The 22,361-nt window shown below is 38.7% G+C and overlaps 1 protein-coding gene across 2 annotated transcripts in view; it reads left to right on the forward strand.

Annotated features, from left to right (window-relative positions):
* Positions 1–22,361, forward strand: part of LOC133561175 (copine-8) — a 236,251-nt gene that overhangs the window by 147,697 nt on the left and 66,193 nt on the right. For both annotated transcript variants that reach the window (XM_061914452.1, XM_061914453.1), the window contains exons 10-11: positions 6,198–6,239; positions 12,778–12,853. In XM_061914452.1, the coding sequence (XP_061770436.1) occupies positions 6,198–6,239; positions 12,778–12,853 (118 nt within the window). The remainder of the gene's footprint in view (positions 1–6,197; positions 6,240–12,777; positions 12,854–22,361) is intronic.

The raw sequence follows: 22,361 nt of genomic DNA on the forward strand, positions 1-22,361 counted from the left end.
AAAAAGAGGGAAGTAGCAAAAAAATGACATATTTCTGCCGTTAAGCTCCACTCTAAATAGAGTGCTGATTAGCAATCAGAACCAGGTGTGGGTTGTAGCTCTCCCACCAAGTTCTAGGATGTAGGGAAACAAAAAACAAGGCTGCAGAAAAGAACAATTAAATCTGATGCCACTCAGCGTGTGACACTAACATCTCCATGGCAAAAACTAAATGCAGACAAAACAAAATATTTCCTAAGGACTAACTGTTCATCAAAAGTAAAGGAGGCGTTCCGTGGTCGCTATCCAGGGTGCTGAATCTAGCGACCATATTTTATTGTGGACTCAAGGCTTTTTGATTGATTGATTGATACTTTTATTAGTAGATTGCACAGTTCAGTTCATATTCCATACAATTGAGCACTAAATGGTAACACCCGATTAAGTTTTTCAACTTGTTTAAGTCGGGGTCTCTTTGTAATTGTTGCCCAGTGCACAAACAGGGTAAATAAAGCCAGAACATTTTAGAAATCCTCCAGGATTGTGCAAAAAAGCATTAATTCAAACAATCCACCTTCAAATGTGAAACTAAAATGTTATAAAAAAAACTCATTATGTAAGAATTGAAATCTGTCAAGCTGGTTTTATGTTTTTTATAAAACCATTGGATGGAGATTTTTATAAGCTGTAATCAAAATTATATCAAAATAAGTCTTGTTCTATCTTGAGTTGTTATTAGCGTATGTCATTTACTGTATTAGATGTGAAGTGAATTGTATTTATATAGCGCTTTTCTCTAGTGACTCAAAGCGCTTTTATATAGTGAAACCCGATATCTAAGTTACATTTAAACCAGTGTGGGTGGCACTGGGAGCAGGTGGGTAAAGTGTCTTGCCCAAGGACACAACGGCAGTGACTAAGATGGCGGAAGCGGGGATCGAACCTGCAACCCTAAAGTTTCTGGCACGGCCACTCAGTTTTCCCTTGTAAATCTAATTTCTGTCATAAACAAACCTTTACACGATAATCCATTTTTTGTAGTTTCACCTGTATAGACACAGTAAGTGAGGGTATTAGTTTATCAATAATCTGTGCTTCAATGTGCATGAAACTTCACAGATTTTGCATATGAAGACCTTTGCTTCACTCTTCCACTATAAATCTAATATATGACACACTTCTTAAAAGGACTAAAGCATAATAAGGCTACAATAGTAGCCTCTGTGTGTGCTCTTACTAGAGCTGAAGAGGAATGTGTCACGAAAAGATAACACACAAATGGTCCTCCGCTGTGTCCCACGTCCACCTGTATTACAATCGGGGCTTTTGGAGTTGTGATACAATAGGATTATTTGTGGAGCGCAGTCAAGCTTGGTCTTATTTAGGTGTAACTGGGGAAAGCCAAAGTGGAACGCACAGTGGGCACCCACAGGTGCACTGTGTGTTGTCTGTGGCACGAGATAAGGCCTGGCTTGAAAAGGAACATTTCTATTAGCCGCCGTTGTGTTGACTTGCGTGCTTCCCCTTAAAGGGGAACATTATCACAATTTCTGAAGGGTTAAAACCGATAAAAATCAGTTCCCTGTGGCTTATTTTATTTTTCAAAGTTTTTCTCGAAATTTTACCCATCACGCAATATCCCGAAAAACAGCTTCAAAGTGCCTGATTTTAACCGTCGTTATATCCACCCGTCCATTATCCTGTGACGTCACAGCGTGTCCACACAGAAACAAACATGGCGGATAGCACAGAAAGGTATAGCGATATTACCTCGGGATCAGACTCGGATTTCAGCAGCGTAAGCGATTCAACAGATTACGCATGTATTGAAACGGATGGTTGGAGTGTGGAGGCGGGTAGCCAAAACAAAATTGAAGAAGAAACTGAAGCTATTGAGCCATATCACGACAGACAGCGGCACGGGAGGAAGCGAAGACGAATTCGGCAATCGCCTTCTAACCAACGATTGGTATGTGTTTGTTTGGCATTAAATGTGGGTGGAGGGAAAGGCTGGATGCAAATATAACTACAAATGAGGCATAATGATGCAATATGTACATACAGCTAGCCTAAATAGCATGTTAGCATCGATTACCTTGCAGTCATGCCGTGACCAAATAGGTCTGATTAGCACACTCCAAATAAGTCTATAACATCAACAAAACTCACCTTTGTGCATTCATGCACAACCTTATAAGTTTGGGGACAAAATGAGAAAGAAAAAGAAGTGGCATAAATCATATCCAGGGGGTTTACCTCGCTTGTCTGCGGGAAGAGACTGCCGTCGTCCCTGAATAGCTGGCACTCGGGCAGATTCAGTGGTGGTCTATTTTCCAATATTGCAGATTTCGTTGACTTTATTGTTGGAAATGCATCTACTTTGAGTGTCGCAGAATATCCACACATTCTGTGGGAAAGCTGACTACCACCACCTCTACAAAAGATACAGACAAACCAAGTTTTGCTCATGTCCTCACTTATTTTTCTAGTAATGTTTAAGTTAATATTTGATTGAATTTTAAAAAATAAACAACTGCAGGGATTTTATATTAAAAGTGAAATAGCAGGAATTTGCCCAATTTGTTTGAAGCATTACTGTTGTAAGTTTGGAGTAATGTTTGTCAATAAAGGGGAACATTATCACCAGACCTTTTTAAGCGTCAATATATACCTTGATGTTGCAGAAAAAAGACCATATGTTTTTTTTAACCGATTTCCGAACTCTAAAAGGGTGAATTTGGCGATTTAAACGCCTTTCAATTGATAGCCTGTCGAGCGATGACCTTTCACCCGTGACGTGACAACATGAAGCAATCCGCCATTTTCTCAATCTTATTACTACACGCACCAAGTCAAATCAGCTCTGTTATTTTTCCGATATCCACACAAGAATGTCTGGATCAGCTCTGTTATTTTTCCGATATCCACACATTCTTGTGTGGATATCGGAAAAATAACAGAGCTGATTTGACTTGATGCGTGTAGTAATAAGATTGAGAAAATGGCGGATTGCTTCATGTTGTGACGTCACGGGTGAAAGGTCATCGCTCGACAGGCTATCAATTGAAAGGCGTTTAAATCGCCAAATTCACCCTTTTAGAGTTCGGAAATCGGTTAAAAAAAACATATGGTCTTTTTTTCTGCAACATCAAGGTATATTTTGACGCTTAAATAGGGGTGGTGATAATGTTCTTCTTTAATGACAAACATTACTCCAAACTTACAACAGTAATGCTTCCAACAAATTGGGCAAATTCCTGCTATTTCACTTTTAATATAAAATCCCTGCAGTTGTTTATTTTTTTAAATTTAATCAAATATTAACTTAGACATTACTAGAAAAATAAGTGAGGACATGAGCAAAACTTGGTTTGTATCTTTTGTAGAGGTGGTGGTAGTCAGCTTTCCCCCAGAGGCAGGTCTCATCTGTGTCAACATAGAAGAAGCCTGCTCCCTAACTTTATTACCTCCTTCCCTGTAATAATGCGCATCCTGTCGTCCGCCTACACCGAGCTCTGAGGGCCATTAATGCTGGTTTGGATTTACACTCCTTCCCTTTTATTGAAAGATGAGGGTGGCGTAAAAGTAGAATTCAGCTTTGGATTGTTAAATTCAATTTAATTTGTTTTGAAACACACATTATAGCAAGCATAACATTAAAGGGGAACTGCACCTTTTTTCTGTAATTTTGCCTATCATTCACAATCCCTATGCAAGACAAGAACACGTATGTTAATACGTCCTATTTCGTAAAATACAACAATTACGAGGTAGTTAACAAGGCAGCGAATCTGAGTACACTATTACACCCACAAAGCCCTCCAAAAAAACCAGCAACAATACTTTATTTACATTTTGTGACCTGAATATTAACCAAATATTAGCTATATTGTTATTATAAGCACTAACGCAGACAATCTATATTTAGCGGCACAATGATCACAGGTCGCTAACTAGCTTATGCTACTATATTAATATACTGAGCTGGTGAGCTGCTGCATTGTCTCTGAATTGGTAAAAGTTCATTTTAGATTTCAATGTTTGCCTCTCACCTGGATAGTCGAAGGCTGTGGCCATAAACCGAGAAGTTGGTCAACTTCGACATCCAACTTTAACTCGGAGATGGCGAGAAAGACACAAAAACATGCCCGTTAGCGGCACTTTATTTATTTATTTATTTATTATTGTATGTGTGACAAATAATTAATTCTTCATCTAAACGGGAAGATTTAAACATCCCATGAATTACCATGAATTGATTAACGTTTGTGGCTGAGATAGGCGCCAGCGCCCCCCGCGACCCCGAAAGGGAATAAGCGGTAGAAAATGGATGGATGGATGGATGATTAACGTGGAACCTGACTTAAACAAATTGAAAAACTTATTCGAGTGTTACTCTTTAATGGTCAATTGTATGGAATATGTACTGTACTGTGCAATCTACTAATAAAAGTCTCAATCAATCCACCCATCAATTGGCATCCGAGTGAGAGCAGACATTGTACAGTAAGTGATTGGTGTATTATGTTGGTAGTTTGTATATCTTGTTTAGTACTTAGCAATACTGCTACATGATGCTTATTGTTTCACTAAAGCTACATCTGTTTAGCACACAGCTTTTAAAACTTTTAGATCATCCTCCTTATATAGGCTCAGAAATATAAAGTTCTGATCATCTTTTCTCCCAAAGTAGTCTTCATTGTCTCTCAGAAAGTCTGCCATGATTAGTAGTGTTGTTGTTAAAGGGAAAAGTGTGGTTGGGATGCGTCTGTGTAATTAATATGCCGCGGTATGCTTAAAATGAGCAAAATACGTAAATATTAGATGTTATATGAATGTGCCTGTTACATGTGTACTTACAGCATGTATATAAAATGATGATGGAGGCTTTTGGATGTTTTTTTAGAGCACTCTATAGGCGGGATGGAGCAAGTCCTATTACTTCTATTGTTAGCTGACTTTTACTAGCATATGGACGGCGTGGCGCAGTGTGAGAGAGGCCGTGCGCAACCCGAGGGTCCCTGGTTCAATTCCCACCTAGTACCAACCTCGTCACGTCCGTTGTGTCCTGAGCAAGACACTTCACCCTTGCTCCTGATGGGTGCTGGTTGGCGCCTTGCATGGCAGCTCCCTCCATCAGTGTGTGAATGTGTGTGTGAATGGGTAAATGTGGAAGTTATGTCAAAGCGCTTTGAGTACCTTGAAGGTAGAAAAGCGCTATACAAGTACAACCCATTTATCATTTATTTATTTACCAGTTAGAATGCATAAAAAAGATACACGTGAATAATAGACACATTTTTTTAAAAGTACACTAATACTGTATATTACGGAATATAGAGTACACAGGGATATAAGCCGTACTCACACAATTTTAGGAATTTTTAGAATTTTGGGAAATGACAGAATTATTTTGTAAATGTTTGTTTGCAAATGGTGCCTGTAACACGGCAGTAAAACGTCTGATCAAACAAAAGGGAAGTCATCGTCATGGACCCACTAGCTGTCGAAAGCTAGCTCTCCAATCAGCTCAATAACTCCACGGTGGCATCTTGGTGAGTTTACTGAGGAGTTCGTGAAACAGAAAGTACATTTTCAACTCCCGGCACCTGCAGTGAGCGTTATAGCATAAACAATAACACACCATTTCAGCCTTCTACTTGGGTTTATCGAAAACTATTCAAAACACAACATTATGGCAATTAGCGGAAAATAAAAATCCATAAATTAGCTGCACCATTTTGTAGGCCGCAGGGTTTAAAGTGTGGGAAAATAGTTGCAGCTTATAGTCCGAAAGTTACGGTAAATGCGCGCCTGCCTCATGCAGGGTATTATTTAATTTTGCCATCTATCCTTGTAAACTGTAATAGCACACACAAACGGATGCTTTTCAAAATGAAGAGAACATATTACGCGGAGGCATCTGCAGACATACGCTGTTGTGGGATAAAGATAAGCTACAGAGTGGCTCTGCATGCGGCTTTGTTCCACCACCACATGAACAAAAGAAATTTGCATTTTTCCAGATCAAGTTTAGTCATGTGATACATGATGATGTATCAGTCCCATTTTTAATGTGACAGAAGAAATAAAATGTTCAGCTTTTGTTTTTTTTTGTATGTGTTCAATAATGCTGGCTGTTACATAACACTGGCATTGACACTGAGAAATGTATTTCCATGAAGATGAACATAACTTTGCTAACCCTCTTCTCACAGAACAATCAAGGTCGAGGTGTACGACTGGGACAGAGATGGCAGGTAAATCTTCTTCTGTTTTATTGCCTTCTTTCCCACAGTAATGTTTCCCTCCCAGAAGGATTACTCAGAGCGTTAATCGTGAATGTGCATGGAAATCTAATCACAGATGGATCATAGGGGTTGGAACAGCTGATTATTAAATTTTGGGAGGTGTCTGGCTTCAAGGATTTTCCTTGGAACAAATTTGTTGAGAGTTGGATCTGAACTAATTAAAGCATTGAGGCCGTTTGTGCAAAAGGGAAAGATAACAAAAGATGTTCTGTCTAATGATACAGGCGATTATGCACTTTTTGTGGCATATTACCTAATAAGCGAGATACAAACTCTATTAACTTACTCATTTGCTTCCTTTTATTTCCCCTAATAGGAAAATGATTCTGTTAAGGCAATATTTCCCCTCCTTTGGGAAAAATTACTATCTTTGGCTTCAGTTTGTGGAACAATTTCCCTTGTGGATGAAGAACGTTCGTCTAAGTCTAAGTTAGGCTCAAAGAAGATGAACACAATGAATGCACCCTGTCTTTTTTGTTTTTATACACTTTCACACATTTTTGTTACATAAAATTATGCTGACAATTTTCATTTCAAAAATTCAGTTTTTTTTTAATTCAGGGTTTTAAAATTCAGTGTAAAAAAAACTTCAGTGTATAAAAAATCAGTATAAAAATTCAGTGAAAAAAAAATGTCAGTGTATAAATATGTAGTGTGTAAAAAATTCCAGTGGAAAATAATTCGGCGTAAAAAAATTTTGTGGAAAAAATTACAGTGTATTAAAAATTTTGTGTGTTTGATGTCGAAAAATTTGCTGCTTCAAAAAGCAATATTTACTTACGGTAAATTAAGACTAAAGCAATCAATCCTCTCTCAGAACCAGCCAATGAGGTATCAAGTTTGAAGTCACGTGACAGAGGTCTTGAAAAACGGCATAAAAAAGGAACTTAACTGCGCTACCTTGGCTACCTTTCTTTCAATGAAATTGTCAGCATAATTTAATGCCCAAAAATTCTGACTAAAAAAATTAAGCTACATGAATTCCGTGTCTAAAAAAAAGCTTTTGTAAAAAAGAAACAAATTAACCTCCGTATTATTAGGGCTTTCAAATTTAACACAATAAAAACACATTAACTATACTTTCCTTTAGCGGCTCTCATTTTGTTTGCAGGCCATCAATGCACATTCGTCCTGACTCCTTTTTGACCCTCGTAGCGTGGGGGAAATATAATGGTGTCAGTTGCTGTTGAGCCACAAGCTCGGAAATAGCATGCAGAAATGCACAAAGAAAAGGGGACATTATAGAAATCTGAGATCCAAAGCCATGGTGATTTGTTCTACCAACAGAAAAAAATGTGTCTTTTGTTTTCTAATCTCCGAATGCCACAATGCAACATCATTGGAGGGAACGCCTGCTGACGCGCTGTGCTGCTTTAGAGAGGAAGAGCTTTACTTCCTTGTTTGGATTACGGTTAAAGTGCATTCATAATACAAAATGTAGATTTTTACTGTGACTCATTTATTAACATGTCATTAAAGCTCAACGGAAATAAAAGATGGTAAGCAGGACGTAAAAAGGGGACTTTTTTGTTGCAAAATGTCTTTAAAACATGTCAAGGCACCTCAAACCCATTACACTTTTAAGGTTTCAAAATAAAAGCGCCACGCTTTTACATCCGGTTTAACTACTTTAAAAAAATTAAAATGTTGTGATTATCCTAACTTACAATCATGCTTTGTCAAAGATGATTTGTAAAGTAATCTCTGATATTCGCCCCTTAATAATTGTTAGTTAGTACATCTTTTGAGGAATATGGGGGGAATGTTTCTGTCTGGCTGAAATGTTATGTCATTTCTGTTATAACACATTCTGGTTGATAAGCAGGCTGAATACTACAATTTAATATTAAATAGAGAAGATTAAAACAATGTAATGCAGATATAAGAATATAATTAACTTGTACAACATGTACCGTATTTTTCGGAGTATAAGTCGCTCCGGAGTATAAGTCGCACCTGCCGAAAATGCATAATAAAGAAGGAAAAAAACATATATATAAGTCGAACTGGAGTATAAGTCGCATTTTTGAGGGACATTTTTTTGATAAAACCCAACACCAAGAATAGACATTTGAAAGGCAATTTAAAACAAATAAAGAATAGTGAACAACAGGCTTAATAAGTATACGTTATATGAGGCATAAATAACCAACTGAGAAGGTGCCTGGTATGTTAACGTAACATATTATGGTAATTATCATTCAAATAACTATAACATATAGAACAGGGGTGCCCGTTACGTCGATCGCGATCGACTGGTCGATCTCGGAGGGTGAGTCTGTCGATCTCAAGCCAGGCATTAAAAAATAGCCATAAAAATGAGCAATCATCAATCATACCAAGACTTCACTTTCGTCAGTTGTTTGACATTCTCGGCACCCGAGGATCTTGTGAGATGACGCTGGCTGCTGCGAGCTCATATTTAAGAAAAAAATCACTAACAGGGCGGACGCAGAGAAACACATTTTATTTCTAGAGACTCCGTACCTACTGTCAAAACTTTAAAGACTGACTGCACAGTTCCTGTCTTCACCATAAAAGACCTGTTTCATCCTGCCTGTGCTAACAAAATAAGAGTCTCAGAAAGCTAGCTTGCACAAGCTAGCAAGCTACGGAGTTTGATGCCAATGTATTTCTCCCCCCGCCCCTCAGCGACCACTTTCTCACTTGCTTGCCCACCCGCACACTCACTGACGTCACTCACCTGCTGCCAGACATTAAAGGGCCACACACATATGCTACTCTCATAACAAAGTGTTTAGAAACGAGTATGCAAGTTGGACAAATGAGATGCCAAATCCAACCACTTTCATGTGGTACTGGACTGAAAAGAGGACTTTTTTTTTCCCCTCCATTTGAAAATGCGGACGTTATCAGCACCACTGTCTAATTCCAATCAATGCAAGTCATCAGAATCAAATACACCAACTTATATTCTTCTCTTCATGAAAGAAAGGAATCTATGTGTGTTAAACATGCTTGTATTATCATTAAACACCATTAACTTGTTAACAAAAATGTCTCTTTCATAAATAAATAAATATAAATTATAAATAGGAATTAGGTAGATCTCCTCGACTTGGTCAATTGAAAAATAGCTCGCCTGCAGAAAAAGTGTGAGCGCCCCTGATATAGAACATGCTATACGTTTACCAAACAATCTGTCACTCCTAACCGCTAAATCCAATGAAATCTTATACGTCCAGTCTCTTACGTGAATGAGCTAAATAATATTATTTGATATTTTATGGTAATGAGTTAATAATTTTACACATAAGTCACTCCTGAGTATAAGTCGCACCTGCCGAAAATGCATAATAAAGAAGGAAAAAAACATATATATAAGTCGAACTGGAGTATAAGTCGCATTTTTGAGGGAAATTTTTTGGATAAAACCCAACACCAAGAGTAGACATTTGAAAGGCAATTTAAAACAAATAAAGAATAGTCATCAACAGGCTGAATAAGTGTACCTTATATGACTCATAAATAACCAACTGAGAAGGTGCCTGGTAACATATTATGGTAAGAGTCATTCAAATAACTATAACATATAAAACATGCTGTACGTTTACCAAACAATCTGTCACTCCTAATCGCTAAATCCAATGAAATCTTATACGTCTAGTCCAGGGGCGCTCACACTTTTTCTGCAGGCGAGCTACTTTTCAATTGACCAAGTCGAGGAGATCTACCTCATTCCTATTTATAATTTATATTTATTTATTTATGAAATAGACAGACATTTTTGTTAACAAGTTAATGGTGTTTAATGATAATACAAGCATGTTTAACACACATAGATTCCTTTCTTTCATGAAGAGAAGAATATAAGTTGGTGTATTTGATTCTGATGACTTGCATCGATTGGAATTAGACAGTGGTGCTGATAACGTCCACATTTTCAAATGGAGGAAAAAAAAAGTCCTCCTTTCTGTCCAATACCACATGAAAGTGGTTGGATTTGGCATCTCATTTGTCCAACTTGCACACTCGTTTTTAAACACTTTGTTATGAGAGTAGCATATGTGTGTGGCCCTTTAATGTCTGGCAGCAGGTGAGTGACGTCAGTGAGTGTGCGGGTGGGCAAGCAAGTGAGAAAGCGGTCGCTGAGGGCGGGGGAGAAATACATTGGCATCAAACTCCGTAGCTTGCTAGCTTTCTGAGACTCTTATTTTGTTAGCACAGGCAGGATGAAACAGGTCTTTTATGGTGAAGACAGGAACTGTGCAGTCGGTCTTTAGAGTTTTGACAGTAGGTACGGAGTCTCTAGAAATAAAATGTGTTTCTCTGCGTCCGCCCTGTTAGTGATTTTTTTCTTAAATATGAGCTTGCAGCAGCCAGCGTCATCTCACAAGATCCTCGGGTGCCGAGAATGTCAAACAACTGACGAAAGTGAAGTCTTGGTATGATTGATGATTGCTCATTTTTATGTATATTTTTTAATGCCTGGCTTGAGATCGACTGCGAGATCGACCAGTCGATCGCGATCGATGTAATGGGCACCCCTGGTCTAGTCTCTTACGTGAATGAGCTAAATAATAATATTTGATATTTTACGGTAATGAGTTAATGATTTTACACATAAGTCACTCCTGAGTATAAGTCGCACCTGCCGAAAATGCATAATTAAGAAGGAAAAAAACATATATATAAGTCGAACTGGAGTATAAGTCGCATTTTTGAGGGGACTTTTTTTGATAAAACCCAACACCAAGAATAGACATTTGAAAGGCAATTTAAAATAAATAAAGAATAGTGAACAACAGGCTGAATAAGTGTACGTTATATGACTCATAAATAACCAACTGAGAAGGTGCCTGGTATGTTAACATAACATATTATGGTAAGAGTCATTCAAATAACTATAACATATAAAACATGCTGTACGTTTACCAAACAATCCGTCACTCCTAACCGCTAAATCCAATGAAATCTTATACGTCTAGTCTCTTACGTGAATGAGCTAAATAATATTATTTGATATTTTACGGTAATGAGTTAATAATTTTACACATAAGTCGCTCCTGAGTATAAGTCGCACCCCTGGCGAAACTGCGACTTATAGTCCGAAAATACGGTAATGTACAAAATATCAGAAGCATTCAAAATATCAGAAGCATTCACACACCCTCAGTGTGTGAATGTGTGTGTGAATGGGCGAATGTGGAAAATACTGTCAAAGCGCTTTGGGCTCCTTAAAAAGGGGTAGAAAAGTGCTATACAAGTACAACCCATTTACCATTTATTCAGGTAGAAATATCACAGATTACATTACCAAGCATCTTTGACAATCAAAGCATGATCGTAACAATCCACATTTTGTGTTATTAATATGTGAAACTGCTATCTAAACATAGTGTAGCTCCTCCTCTGCATACAAGTACTCCTACAGCAGGAATACAACTTTTATATTCCTCCAAAATACTAAATCTGGCATAACACCAACGCACTGCTAGTCATTTTTTGTATCCTCTTTATACATGTGTTTATGTCATTTTTGTGTTGAGCTGTTTAAAAAAGCTAAACATTTAAAATATCTTTCATTAAAGGAAACTCATTTTGAGTTATCTATGAACAAAATGCGATTAAATATTTAATTAATTGACAGCCCAATTTTGAATTATTGGTGTCATGAAGTACCAGCCTGGACAGAGAAAGAGCGAGAGAGTGGTAGAGAATATGTGCGCGCAAGGCAAACACGTCCAGTCGACTTTCAGTTTCGATTCCTGCCAATGCAAGGCAAACCAAGGAGGACAAAAGCAGATGAGGTTGTCCATTTTAATGATTCCTCCAAGCTTTAGATAGCTCGGTTCTCTCTCTCCATGGCTGCTATCGCTATTATGTGTACCTGATTTGTAGAATAAATGGTTAAACTTCAATTCTAGTCACCTTTTATCATTTTAAACGGCTTTAGAACAACAAAATATGGGTGTTAATAGTAGTCTGGTACTTGTTAAACACAGGATTTGTGCAAATTATTAGTGACTGCGAGAAGATGTAGGATTCCAGTACACATGTAACTATGATGAGCAGTTTCCAAATAAACCTGAACTACTTTGGTAGTAACAGCACTTTTTAGTTTCAAAAGCCAATTCCCCATAATGAAGCTGATGCTAGGTTGTCAGTTTGTATGAAAAAAGCTTGCAGGGTTGTCAAAAAACTGAAAGCCTAATGATGAGTTTGGCTGACAGATATAAAGGAGGCCCTTCCCATTCACTGACATTTGTCATGCTGCAGATTAACAGAGTTATTCCTTTTTAGTATTTAAACTTCAGCACCGCTTCTCAAGGGAGCGCAGTGACATTTTAGAAGTTCAATAGAAAAGTGAATGCTCGACAAAGTCATGACAATGCTTTATGAATAAAAATAAGTGTTGTAAAACAGGTCATCTGCAGAAGACCTTGTATGTTTATATCGCTTTTAAACTTTGTTTAGGGTTTGTTTGGATGAGCTCTATATTTAATCATGTTACTGGTACTTGCAGTCACGACTTTATTGGAGAGTTCAGCACCAGCTACAGAGAATTATCCAGAGGGCAGAGCCAGTTCAATGTCTATGAGGTGAGTGCCATTTATTAATTACAAACGTTGAAAATAGTTTTTTTTTTTTAATGTATTCTGCATTTGCTTATTACGAAATCAAGTTCTACTGCTGAAATGTTAAAGGGGAACATTATCACAATTTCAAAAGGGTTAAAAACAATAAAAATCAGTTGCCAGTGGCTTGTTGTATTTTTTGAATTTTTTTTCAAAATGTTACCGGTCTCGGAATATCCCTGAATAAAGCTTTAAACAGCCTTATTTTCGCTCTCTGCAAAGACACTGGCCATTTCCCTGTGACGTCATACAGTGCTGCCAATGTAAACAAACAATGGGAATACCACAGCAAGATATAGCGACATTAGCTCGGATTCAAACTCGGATTTCAGCGATTTAAGCGATTCAACAGATTACGCATGTATTGAAACAGATGGTTGGAGTATGAAAGTATTGAAGAAGAAACTGAAGCTATTGAGCGAATAGCTATTGACGCTATTAATAGCCATAGCATGGCCGAATAGCTGCGTTAGCATCGCCGGTAAAATGTGCGGACCAAACGATCAGGACTTTCGCATCTTTTGACACTGGAGCAACTTAAATCCGTCGATTGGTAAGTGTTTTTTTCGCATTAAATGTGGGTGGAAGGAAACGTAATATAGTTGCAAATGCAACTATATTATCCATACATCTCTGTGCCATGTCTGCTTTAGCACCGCCGGTAAATATCATGTTAGCATCGATTAGCGTAGCATTTTAGCATCGATTAGCTGGCAGTCAACATAAACAAAACTCACCTTTGTGATTTCGTTGACTATCGTTGCAAATGCATTTGCAGGTTATCCATACATCTCTGTGCCATGTCTGCCTTAGCATCGCCAGTAAAATGTGGAGACACTCCAGCACATTCAATGGGGGTCTGGCGGCAGACACTTTCACATCTTCGGGCCAGTGGTGCAACTTGAATCCCTCCTTGTTAGTGTTGTTACACCCTCCGACAACACACCGTCGAGGCATGATGTCTCCAAGGTTCCAAAAAATAGTCAAAAAAACGGAAAATAACAGAGCTGAGACCCGGTGTTTGTAATGTGTTGAAAATGGAAATGGCGGGTGTGTTACCTCGGCGACGTCACATTCTGACGTCATCGCCTCCAGCGCGATAAACAGAAAGGCGTTTAATTCGCCAAAATTCACCCATTTAGAGTTCGGAAATCGGTTAAAAAAATACATGGTCTTTTTTCTGCACCATCAAGGTATAGACGCTTACATAGGTCTGGTGATAATGTTCCCCTTTAAACTGTGTGCTTTCTTGTGGTATGGTACCCGTGTCAGGACCCAAAATACTGTACACTTGGGGCCTGATCTACCAAAGATTTGCGTGTACTAAATAAAACACATGCAAACTTGATATTCAACACACAAAGCTGATCCACTAAACTTGTTCAAAGTAGAGCAGAGTAAGGAGCGCAATCCATTTAGCGTCTTTGTCTTCATTAATGATCAGATTGTATATGCTGACCATTACAACGGCCACAGTTCTGAGAGAAGATATATATTATATGAATACATTATACTGCACGCACAATGTAAATTATCTACATTAATCACCTTTTCGCAAGCACTATTTTGCGTCTTATTTAGCAGGTCTGATAAGTAAGTACATGTCAGCTGACACTTTTTTGCACACAGCTGTGAGAAGGAGTGCTCTTATTGCAAAGACAGACGATGGACAGAGAATCTTCCGTTTTATGTGTGTGTGTGTGTGTGTGTGTGTGTGTGTGTGTGTGTGTGTGTGTGTGTGTGTGTGTGTGTGTGTGTGTGTGTGTGTGTGTGTGTGTGTGTGTGTGTGTGTGTGTGTGTGTGTGTGTGTGTGTGTGTGTGTGTGTGTGAACATTTTTGGTCCGTCAGAGGTAAAAAAAAAAAAAATACTAAACATATCGTCTATTCAGAAATTTCCTTTTATATTTCATAGCTTCTGTTCCTGGATGACTTAAAGGGGATTGCACTTTTTTGGGAATTATGACTATCTTTCACAATCTTTATGAGAGAAAAGAACACACATTTTTATTTATTTTTAAGTTTTTTTTAAAGAGGGCGAAAAAAACATTGTCAACGTTGTAGCTTTCAAAGCCCTCTAAATCAACTTCAAAACCCTCCAACGTTTTACGTATTTACACAGAAGTCTATATATATTGTAGTAAAAGACACGTTCATAACAATATGTAATATGTTCAATATTTACCGTATTTTGGTCAATTTAATCATTGCTAAGGCTGATTTCTTCGGCGAATTAATTTCCATTTCCATAGCAGCGCACGTCTGACTTTTGGCAACAACTGTGTCCCCTACTTCCGAAATCAAACACGACTGTGTTTTCGAATCATGGTAAACTTGGTAATAGACAAGGAAGATGGATAATATTGGACAAATGAGGATTCACAACCTTATCTTTTTGAAGCTGAATATACTGTTGCACGAAGGAAGAGTGAGACGTTGGAGCAGAGAGAAGCCTGAAGAGTGAGGTCGGTGTGACACGAATCTGTAAATGTGGAATTTAAAGCCAAGCTATTTCGACATAAATGGAGTGCTTAGCCAAATAAACCAGAAAAAACGTCCTCGGCCAGCTGTACTATACAGCTATACCAAACATCGAGTGAGTCACACTTTAATATCGGTCATGATACACGCAGCACATCATGTGTGTTATTAAAACTACATTACATACGCTGTCTACCTAGCTTTGTACAAACAAAACATGAAATAAGACTTTTACAGATACTGTAATATGATTGTTCATCTTTTTCAGTCACTACAGATTAGTGTCTTATCGCATTGTGTTGTGTATTACAAACTCAAACGCGATTCGGGTGCTGACGTAGAAGCTAGCTTATCTCTTTACATAGCTAGCTTTTATGGCTAAGACTGAAGCATTCTGATGTGTTACTACGATAGAAAAATAGTTCCTTAGTGTTTGCTCTTACAATAGCAATGTTGCTGAAGCTTGGTTATCATACAGGTTATTATATGAAGTATTGTTGACGTTTTTGAATGCATTTTCAGAGTGATTTAGAGGTAGAATTGATTGCTCCCTTTAGCTGCATTGCTTGAACGAGAAGGAGACGCTTTTTACAAGTTCGAATGATTGTGAACGATAGGCAAAATTCCAATAAAGTGTTCCCCTTTATGAGGCTGATTAACACAATTTCAATTGATGGGTTTTAGTTTCTTTTGGCCTTTTATTTTATATGTTCTCCGTTTTTTAGGATACTTATTGTTACAATAAATCTCCTATATGAAAAGACGTCTTTCATTTATGCATTTTCTTGCATTGCAATTCAGAAAAGGTGTTACAGATTGTAGATGTGTGCTGCTGGTTGAAAACATTGCGCAAAATAGAAATATGCAGTAAATGATGGAGTGTCTCGGTGGCGAAACGTAAACTTTCACCACTTTTCAATTTGCACATGCAGGCTTAGTATGTCACACGTAGCACGCCCACTAATAATACCTGCAATTTATTGTTTGCACATGCTGTTTAGCCTCTGCTATTTGGATCATGGTAAATCCGGCTCTTGGTGTAGTTCACTTAGCGTTCACCCAACAGATCTGCAAAAATATACTCAATTTTGTGTGCTGTTTAGCTTCTGGTATTTGGATCATGGTATATCAGGCTCTTGGTGTAGTTCACTTAGCGTTCACCCTACAGATCTGCAAAAATATACTCAATTTTGTTTGTTGACCCTTGTACACTTTGCCACTATCCAGGTACGCATTTTTTTTTATTTCAATTTTAGGATTGTAGATCAGTCTCTGAAACCTGGATTATGCGCTTGTCGAAGCACGGTGGTTGGAAACAATGTTTAGATCAGGGGTGCCCAAACTTTTTGGACACCCTTATTATGTACGTTATAGCAGTGGTCCCGCACAAGAAATTGAAAAAAAAAAAATGTATATATATATATATATATATATATATATATATATATATATATATATATATACATATATATTTTTTTTAATTTTCTTTATTTTTTTTAATTATTAAATCAACATAAAAAACACAATATATACATTGTATATCACAATAGATCAATACAGTCTGCAGGGATACGGTCCGTAACTCTCTTACTCAGTACTCAGTGGCCTAGTGGTTAGAGTGTCCGCCCTGAGATCGGTAGGTTGTGAGTTCAAATCCCGGCCGAGTCATACCAAAGACAATAAAAATGGGACTCATTCCTTTCCTGCTTAGCACTCAGCATCAAGGGTTGGAATTAGGGGTTAAAGCACCAAAAATGATTCCTGGGCGCGGTACCGCTGCTGCCCACTGCTCCCCTCACCTCCCAGGAGGTGATCAAGGGTGATGGGTCAAATGCAGAGAATAATTTTTCCACACCAAGAGTGTGTGTGACAATCATTGGTACTTTAACTTAAGCACACACGATTCTATTTATTTATGATATTCGAGTATACCTTCTCACACAGTTAATTATAGCTGTGGGCATTACACTACATGCGTTTCCCCCTTTTTCTTGTCTCGCCTTCTCGCAGGGGCACAAACGAGCGCACCTTCTTACATACGTCACATACTGTCGCGTGTGCAACGTCACACACCCTCTCCGAGCAGAGAGGTAGCTTTGTGGGTAACATTAGCTGTGATGCTAACGGATCTGTGCAGGTGGTAATATGAGAGAGAGAAGGTGCGAATCTGGTAACTAATGAAGGAAGAATTAATTCCCATGAAAAACAGCATGGGGTCAATCGTCTGGCGGTGGTTTGGCTTCAAGCGGGAATATGTTCAACAATTATGCGGAAAAAGCGTTGCTAAAAAAAAGTAGCTGCACTGCTAATTTGTAGCATCATTTGAAAAGTCACCCGCTAGAGAAGGAAGAGTGTTTGAAACTGCATGTCAACATGTATAAATGGTTGATTTATATAGGCTAGTAAGGTAATGTGTTGTACCTGACAAGTTTCGGCTACCTTGCTTCTGCAGCCTTCATCAGAGGTGTCACGTGATGAATGCTACAGAAGCAAGGTAGCTGAAATTTGTTAGGTACAACACTTTACCTTACTAGACTAGATAAATCAACCATTTATAAATATAGGTCAGCAGGCTAAATGAACCTCTTCAACATTGCATGTCAACATGTCCGTTCGGTGCCACACCAACAAAACGCTGAAGCAACTTTTTTCACATCAACACCGTATGAAAAAAAAATCAGAAGGAGATAACGTCTGCAGGAATCTACCACAGAACTATTATGCTGCTCATTTTTATTTGACAGTTTTTGAAATATCTTGGGGGCTTCACGGTGGGAGAGGGGTTAGTGCGTCTGCCTCACAATACGAAGGTCCTGCAGTCCTGGGTTCAAATCCAGGCTCGGGATCTTTCTGTGTGGAGTTTGCATGTTCTCCCCGTGAATGCGTGGGTTCCCTCCGGGTACTCCGGCTTCCTCCCACTTCCAAAGACATGCACCTGGGGATAGGTTGATTGGCAACACTAAATTGGCCCTAGTGTGTGAATGTGAGTGTGAATGTTGTCTGTCTATCTGTGTTGGCCCTGCGATGAGGTGGCGACTTGTCCAGGGTGTACCCCGCCTTACGCCCGATTGTAGCTGAGATAGGTGCCAGCGCCCCCCGTGACCTCAAAAGGGAATAAGCGGTAGAAAATGGATGGGTGGATGAAATATCTTGTGTGACATCATGCACAAAAGTGCACTTTATTTGTTTTTAACTATTGTAGTGGAGTTATTTACAAAAAGTGCACTTTAATTTAGTGTTTTGATATGTCATCATAGTGACATCATGCACAAAAGTTTGTTTTAATTGCTTGTTTTAAAATTTCGGACAATCTTGCCGTTTCTGTTTTGAAATGACATGAATGTTTGTGCCACTGCTTAATAACTGTTTAATAAATACAGTTTTGCTACATTGACTTACTTGGGATTTCCCTCTCTGCATGAAAGTTTAAAATGAGCATATATCAATGCAGTATGAAGAAGATTTTTTTTAATGTAGACACATAGAATCATCATACTGGAGTGTTCATTGAAGGCTAAGGCAAAATATCGCAATGTATATCGTGTATTGTGACATGGCCCAAAAATATCGAGATATTTATAAAAGGCCATATCGCTCAGCCCTACAACCTGACAAAGAGCTACAAAAGTAGGGATGCCCAAAGTGTGACAGCATATTTTTTTTTAATTGGAAAGAAATAAAGAAAAAAGGTATAAAGTAACAAGAAAGAGCTGAAATGTTATTAACATATTTGCATAAAGCTATTGTTTTTAAACTAATGTAGTGTTTTGTTATTTTTATAAAATTAAAAAAATATGTATAGTTATCAACATGGCCGCTCGTTGTGGGGGATTTAGGTCTTTTTTTTTTTAAAGGATGGTAGACACTAGTATTTTGGTCAGTAAAGAACATTTGCTTTAAGTAATTGGGCAGTATACAGTGGAACCTCGAGTCACAAACCTAATTGGTTCTTGAACATGTTTCGTAAAGAAACAATGTAAACATGAATGATTGGTTCTAGCCTGGACAAATGGCTCCATTTGAGTAAAAGAATGCACTTTGAAGACACTTTAAAGGCCTACTGAAATGAGATTTTCTTATTTAAACGGGGATAGCAGGTCCATTCTATGTGTCATACTTGATCATTTCGCGATATTGCCATATTTTTGCTGAAAGGATATAGTAGAGAACATTGACGATAAAGTTCGCAACTTTAGGTCGCTAATAAAAAAGCCTTGCCTTTACCGGAAGTAGCAGACGATGTGCGCGTCACGTCACGGGTTGTGGGGCTCCTCACATCCTCACATTGTTCATAATCATAGCCAGCAGCAGCTAGAGCTATTCGGACCGAGAAAGCGACAATTTTCCCATCAATTTGAGCGAGGATGAACGATTCGTGGATGAGGAAATTAAGAGTGAAGGCCTAGAAAAAAAGCAAAGAAAAAAAAGGCGAGGGCAGTGAGAGCGATTTAGATGTTTTTAGACACATTTACTAGGATAATTATGGGAAATCCCTTATCTGCTTATTGTGTTGCTAGTGTTTTAGTGAGTTAAATAGTACCTGATATTCGGATGGGTGTAGCCACGGGTGTGTTGACTCCAGAGTCTCTGAGAGAAGTCTCGGCAGCTGCAGGAGGACGCTGGCCCCGCTGATCACCGGTAAGAGCCGACTTATTACCACAATTTTCTCACCGAAAACTGCCGGTTGACATGTAGTCGGGATCCATGTTCGCTTGACCGCTCTGATCCATACTAAAGCTTCACCTCTGGGAATTTTAAACAAGGAAACACTGTGTGTTTGTGTGGCTAAAGGCTAAATAAAAGCTTCTCACCTCCATCTTTCTACTTTGACTTCTCCATTATTAATTGAACAAATTGCACAAGATTCAGCAACACAGATGTCCAAAATACTGTGTAATTGCGCGATAAAAAGAGACGACTTTTAGCCGTAAGTGGTGCTGCGCTAATATGTCCCCTCCAACCAATAACGTCACAAACACGCGTCGTCATTGCGTCATCATTCCGCGACGTTTTCAACAGGAAACTCTGCGGGAAATTTAAAATTGTAATTTAGTAAACTAAACCGGCCGTATTGGCATGTGTTGCAATGTTAATATTTCATCATTGATATATAAACTATCAGACTGCGTGGTCGGTAGTGGTGGGTTTCAGTAGGCCTTTAAGTTCCTATTGCAAATCTTTTCTTCTCTCCAGGCTGGCTTGTTGGCTTTTTAGAAACAATACTGAGTGAGCAAAGTAGACAAAAGTTGGTAAATGGCGAGAAAGTAAAGAGAAAAGTTGAAACACTGAGAAGTGACGCCGCCTCTCCAAAATGGCTTCGCCCCATGTGTACTGACTGCACAGGAAGTGAGGTCATCAAAATGCCAGCGCCCTAAGGCTTCCACTGGCACACAAAAAAAATAGTGTTCAAACACTGACATGTGTTTTGCACACAGAAAAGTTTTTAAAATATGCTTTTGAAGAGCTCCCTTGTCACACACGTGGAAAAGACACATCACTTCCAGCACATTTTCTCATACAAATTTGTCATTTTAACAATGATTTTTGGGTTGATGTAGCCTTCACATTTAAAAATGACATGAAAGTTCCCCTGTTTGCTGGGCAAAATTGTTGGGATGAACAATTGGTTCCATCTGTTGGTAAAATGGCCGTGCCAGCAACTTGAGGGTTCCAGGTTCGATCCCCGCTTCCGCCATCCTAGTCACTGCCTTTGTGTCCTTGGGCAAGACACTTCACCCACCTTCTCCCAGTGCCACCCACACTAGTTTAAATGTAACTTAGAAATTGGGTTTCACTGTGTAAAAGCGCTTTGAGTCACTAGAGAAAAGCGCTATATAAATATAATTCACTTCACAACCATACTAAAACTAAACTGTGAAGTGAAGTGAATTATATTTATATAGCGCTTTTTCCTCAAGTGACTCAAAGCGCTTTACATAGTGAAACCCAATATCTAAGTTACAATTAAACCAGTGAGGGTGGCACTGGGAGCAGGTGGGTAAAGTGTCTTGCCCAAGGACACAACGGCATTGACTATGATGGTGGAAGCGGGGATCGAACCTGCAACCCCCAAGTTGCTGGCACGGCGGCTCTACCAACCGAGCTACACCGTCCTAAACTAAGACATCAGAGTTCTTGTTAGTCGAAGCAAAGGTGACAAACACCCTGGCAGGTAAATTGAGGTGTAACTAAAACAAATGCTTAAGATTAGGAATGGAAATATATAATGTGACAGTTTGAAAACTGAATATCAGAACACACACACACACACACACACACACACACACACACACACACACACACACATGCGCGCGCTGACAGTTATGATGGATCACCGGCTTATCTTCTCCCAGGAAGAGGCCAACATTTGTGATGAGCTGGGTATCACTTTGAGAGGAGAGCACACAGGGGGACTGTCATTTTGGAGCAGCTGTTGTTTGCCTAATGTCTCTCAGAGGGTTGCACTCGCAAAGGCGTGTGTGTGTGAATACGCTTTCTGAATGTGTATTTAAAGTTTTTCCTCTTAAAGTCAACTCTGCGCAAAGTCTTGTTATCACTGCGCCTCCGCCCTCCGGTTGTAAACAGCCTGAGCGTGTGTGTCTCAATGTGAAGCAAGGAGAAAAGCATAAATCCTCAACTCTCCACATGTTCTTTCCCCGAGGCCCCCGCTCTCCTTTTAACCTTGCCACCATATTAATCAGACCGTAAAACACTTTAAAAGCAGCATTTAGAAATGAAGTGGACTTTCTAGTCTATTTCACTATTTCTATTTGGAACACACATTGACTTTGATCATGCCACTTTGCGCTTTAAAGAGGACGTGCACTTTAAAAACATGACGAGAGGGACAAATGGTAGAAAACGGATGAACGGATAACGACGGATGTATTTTTTTTAATGCGTTCTAAATATTAAAGGGGAACATTATCACAATTTCAAAAGGGTTAAAAACAATAAAAATCAGTTCCCAGTGGCTTGTTGTATTTTTTGAAGT

The sequence above is a fragment of the Nerophis ophidion genome, linkage group LG10 (assembly GCF_033978795.1).
Source record: "Nerophis ophidion isolate RoL-2023_Sa linkage group LG10, RoL_Noph_v1.0, whole genome shotgun sequence".
Classification (NCBI taxonomy): Eukaryota; Metazoa; Chordata; class Actinopteri; order Syngnathiformes; family Syngnathidae; genus Nerophis; species Nerophis ophidion.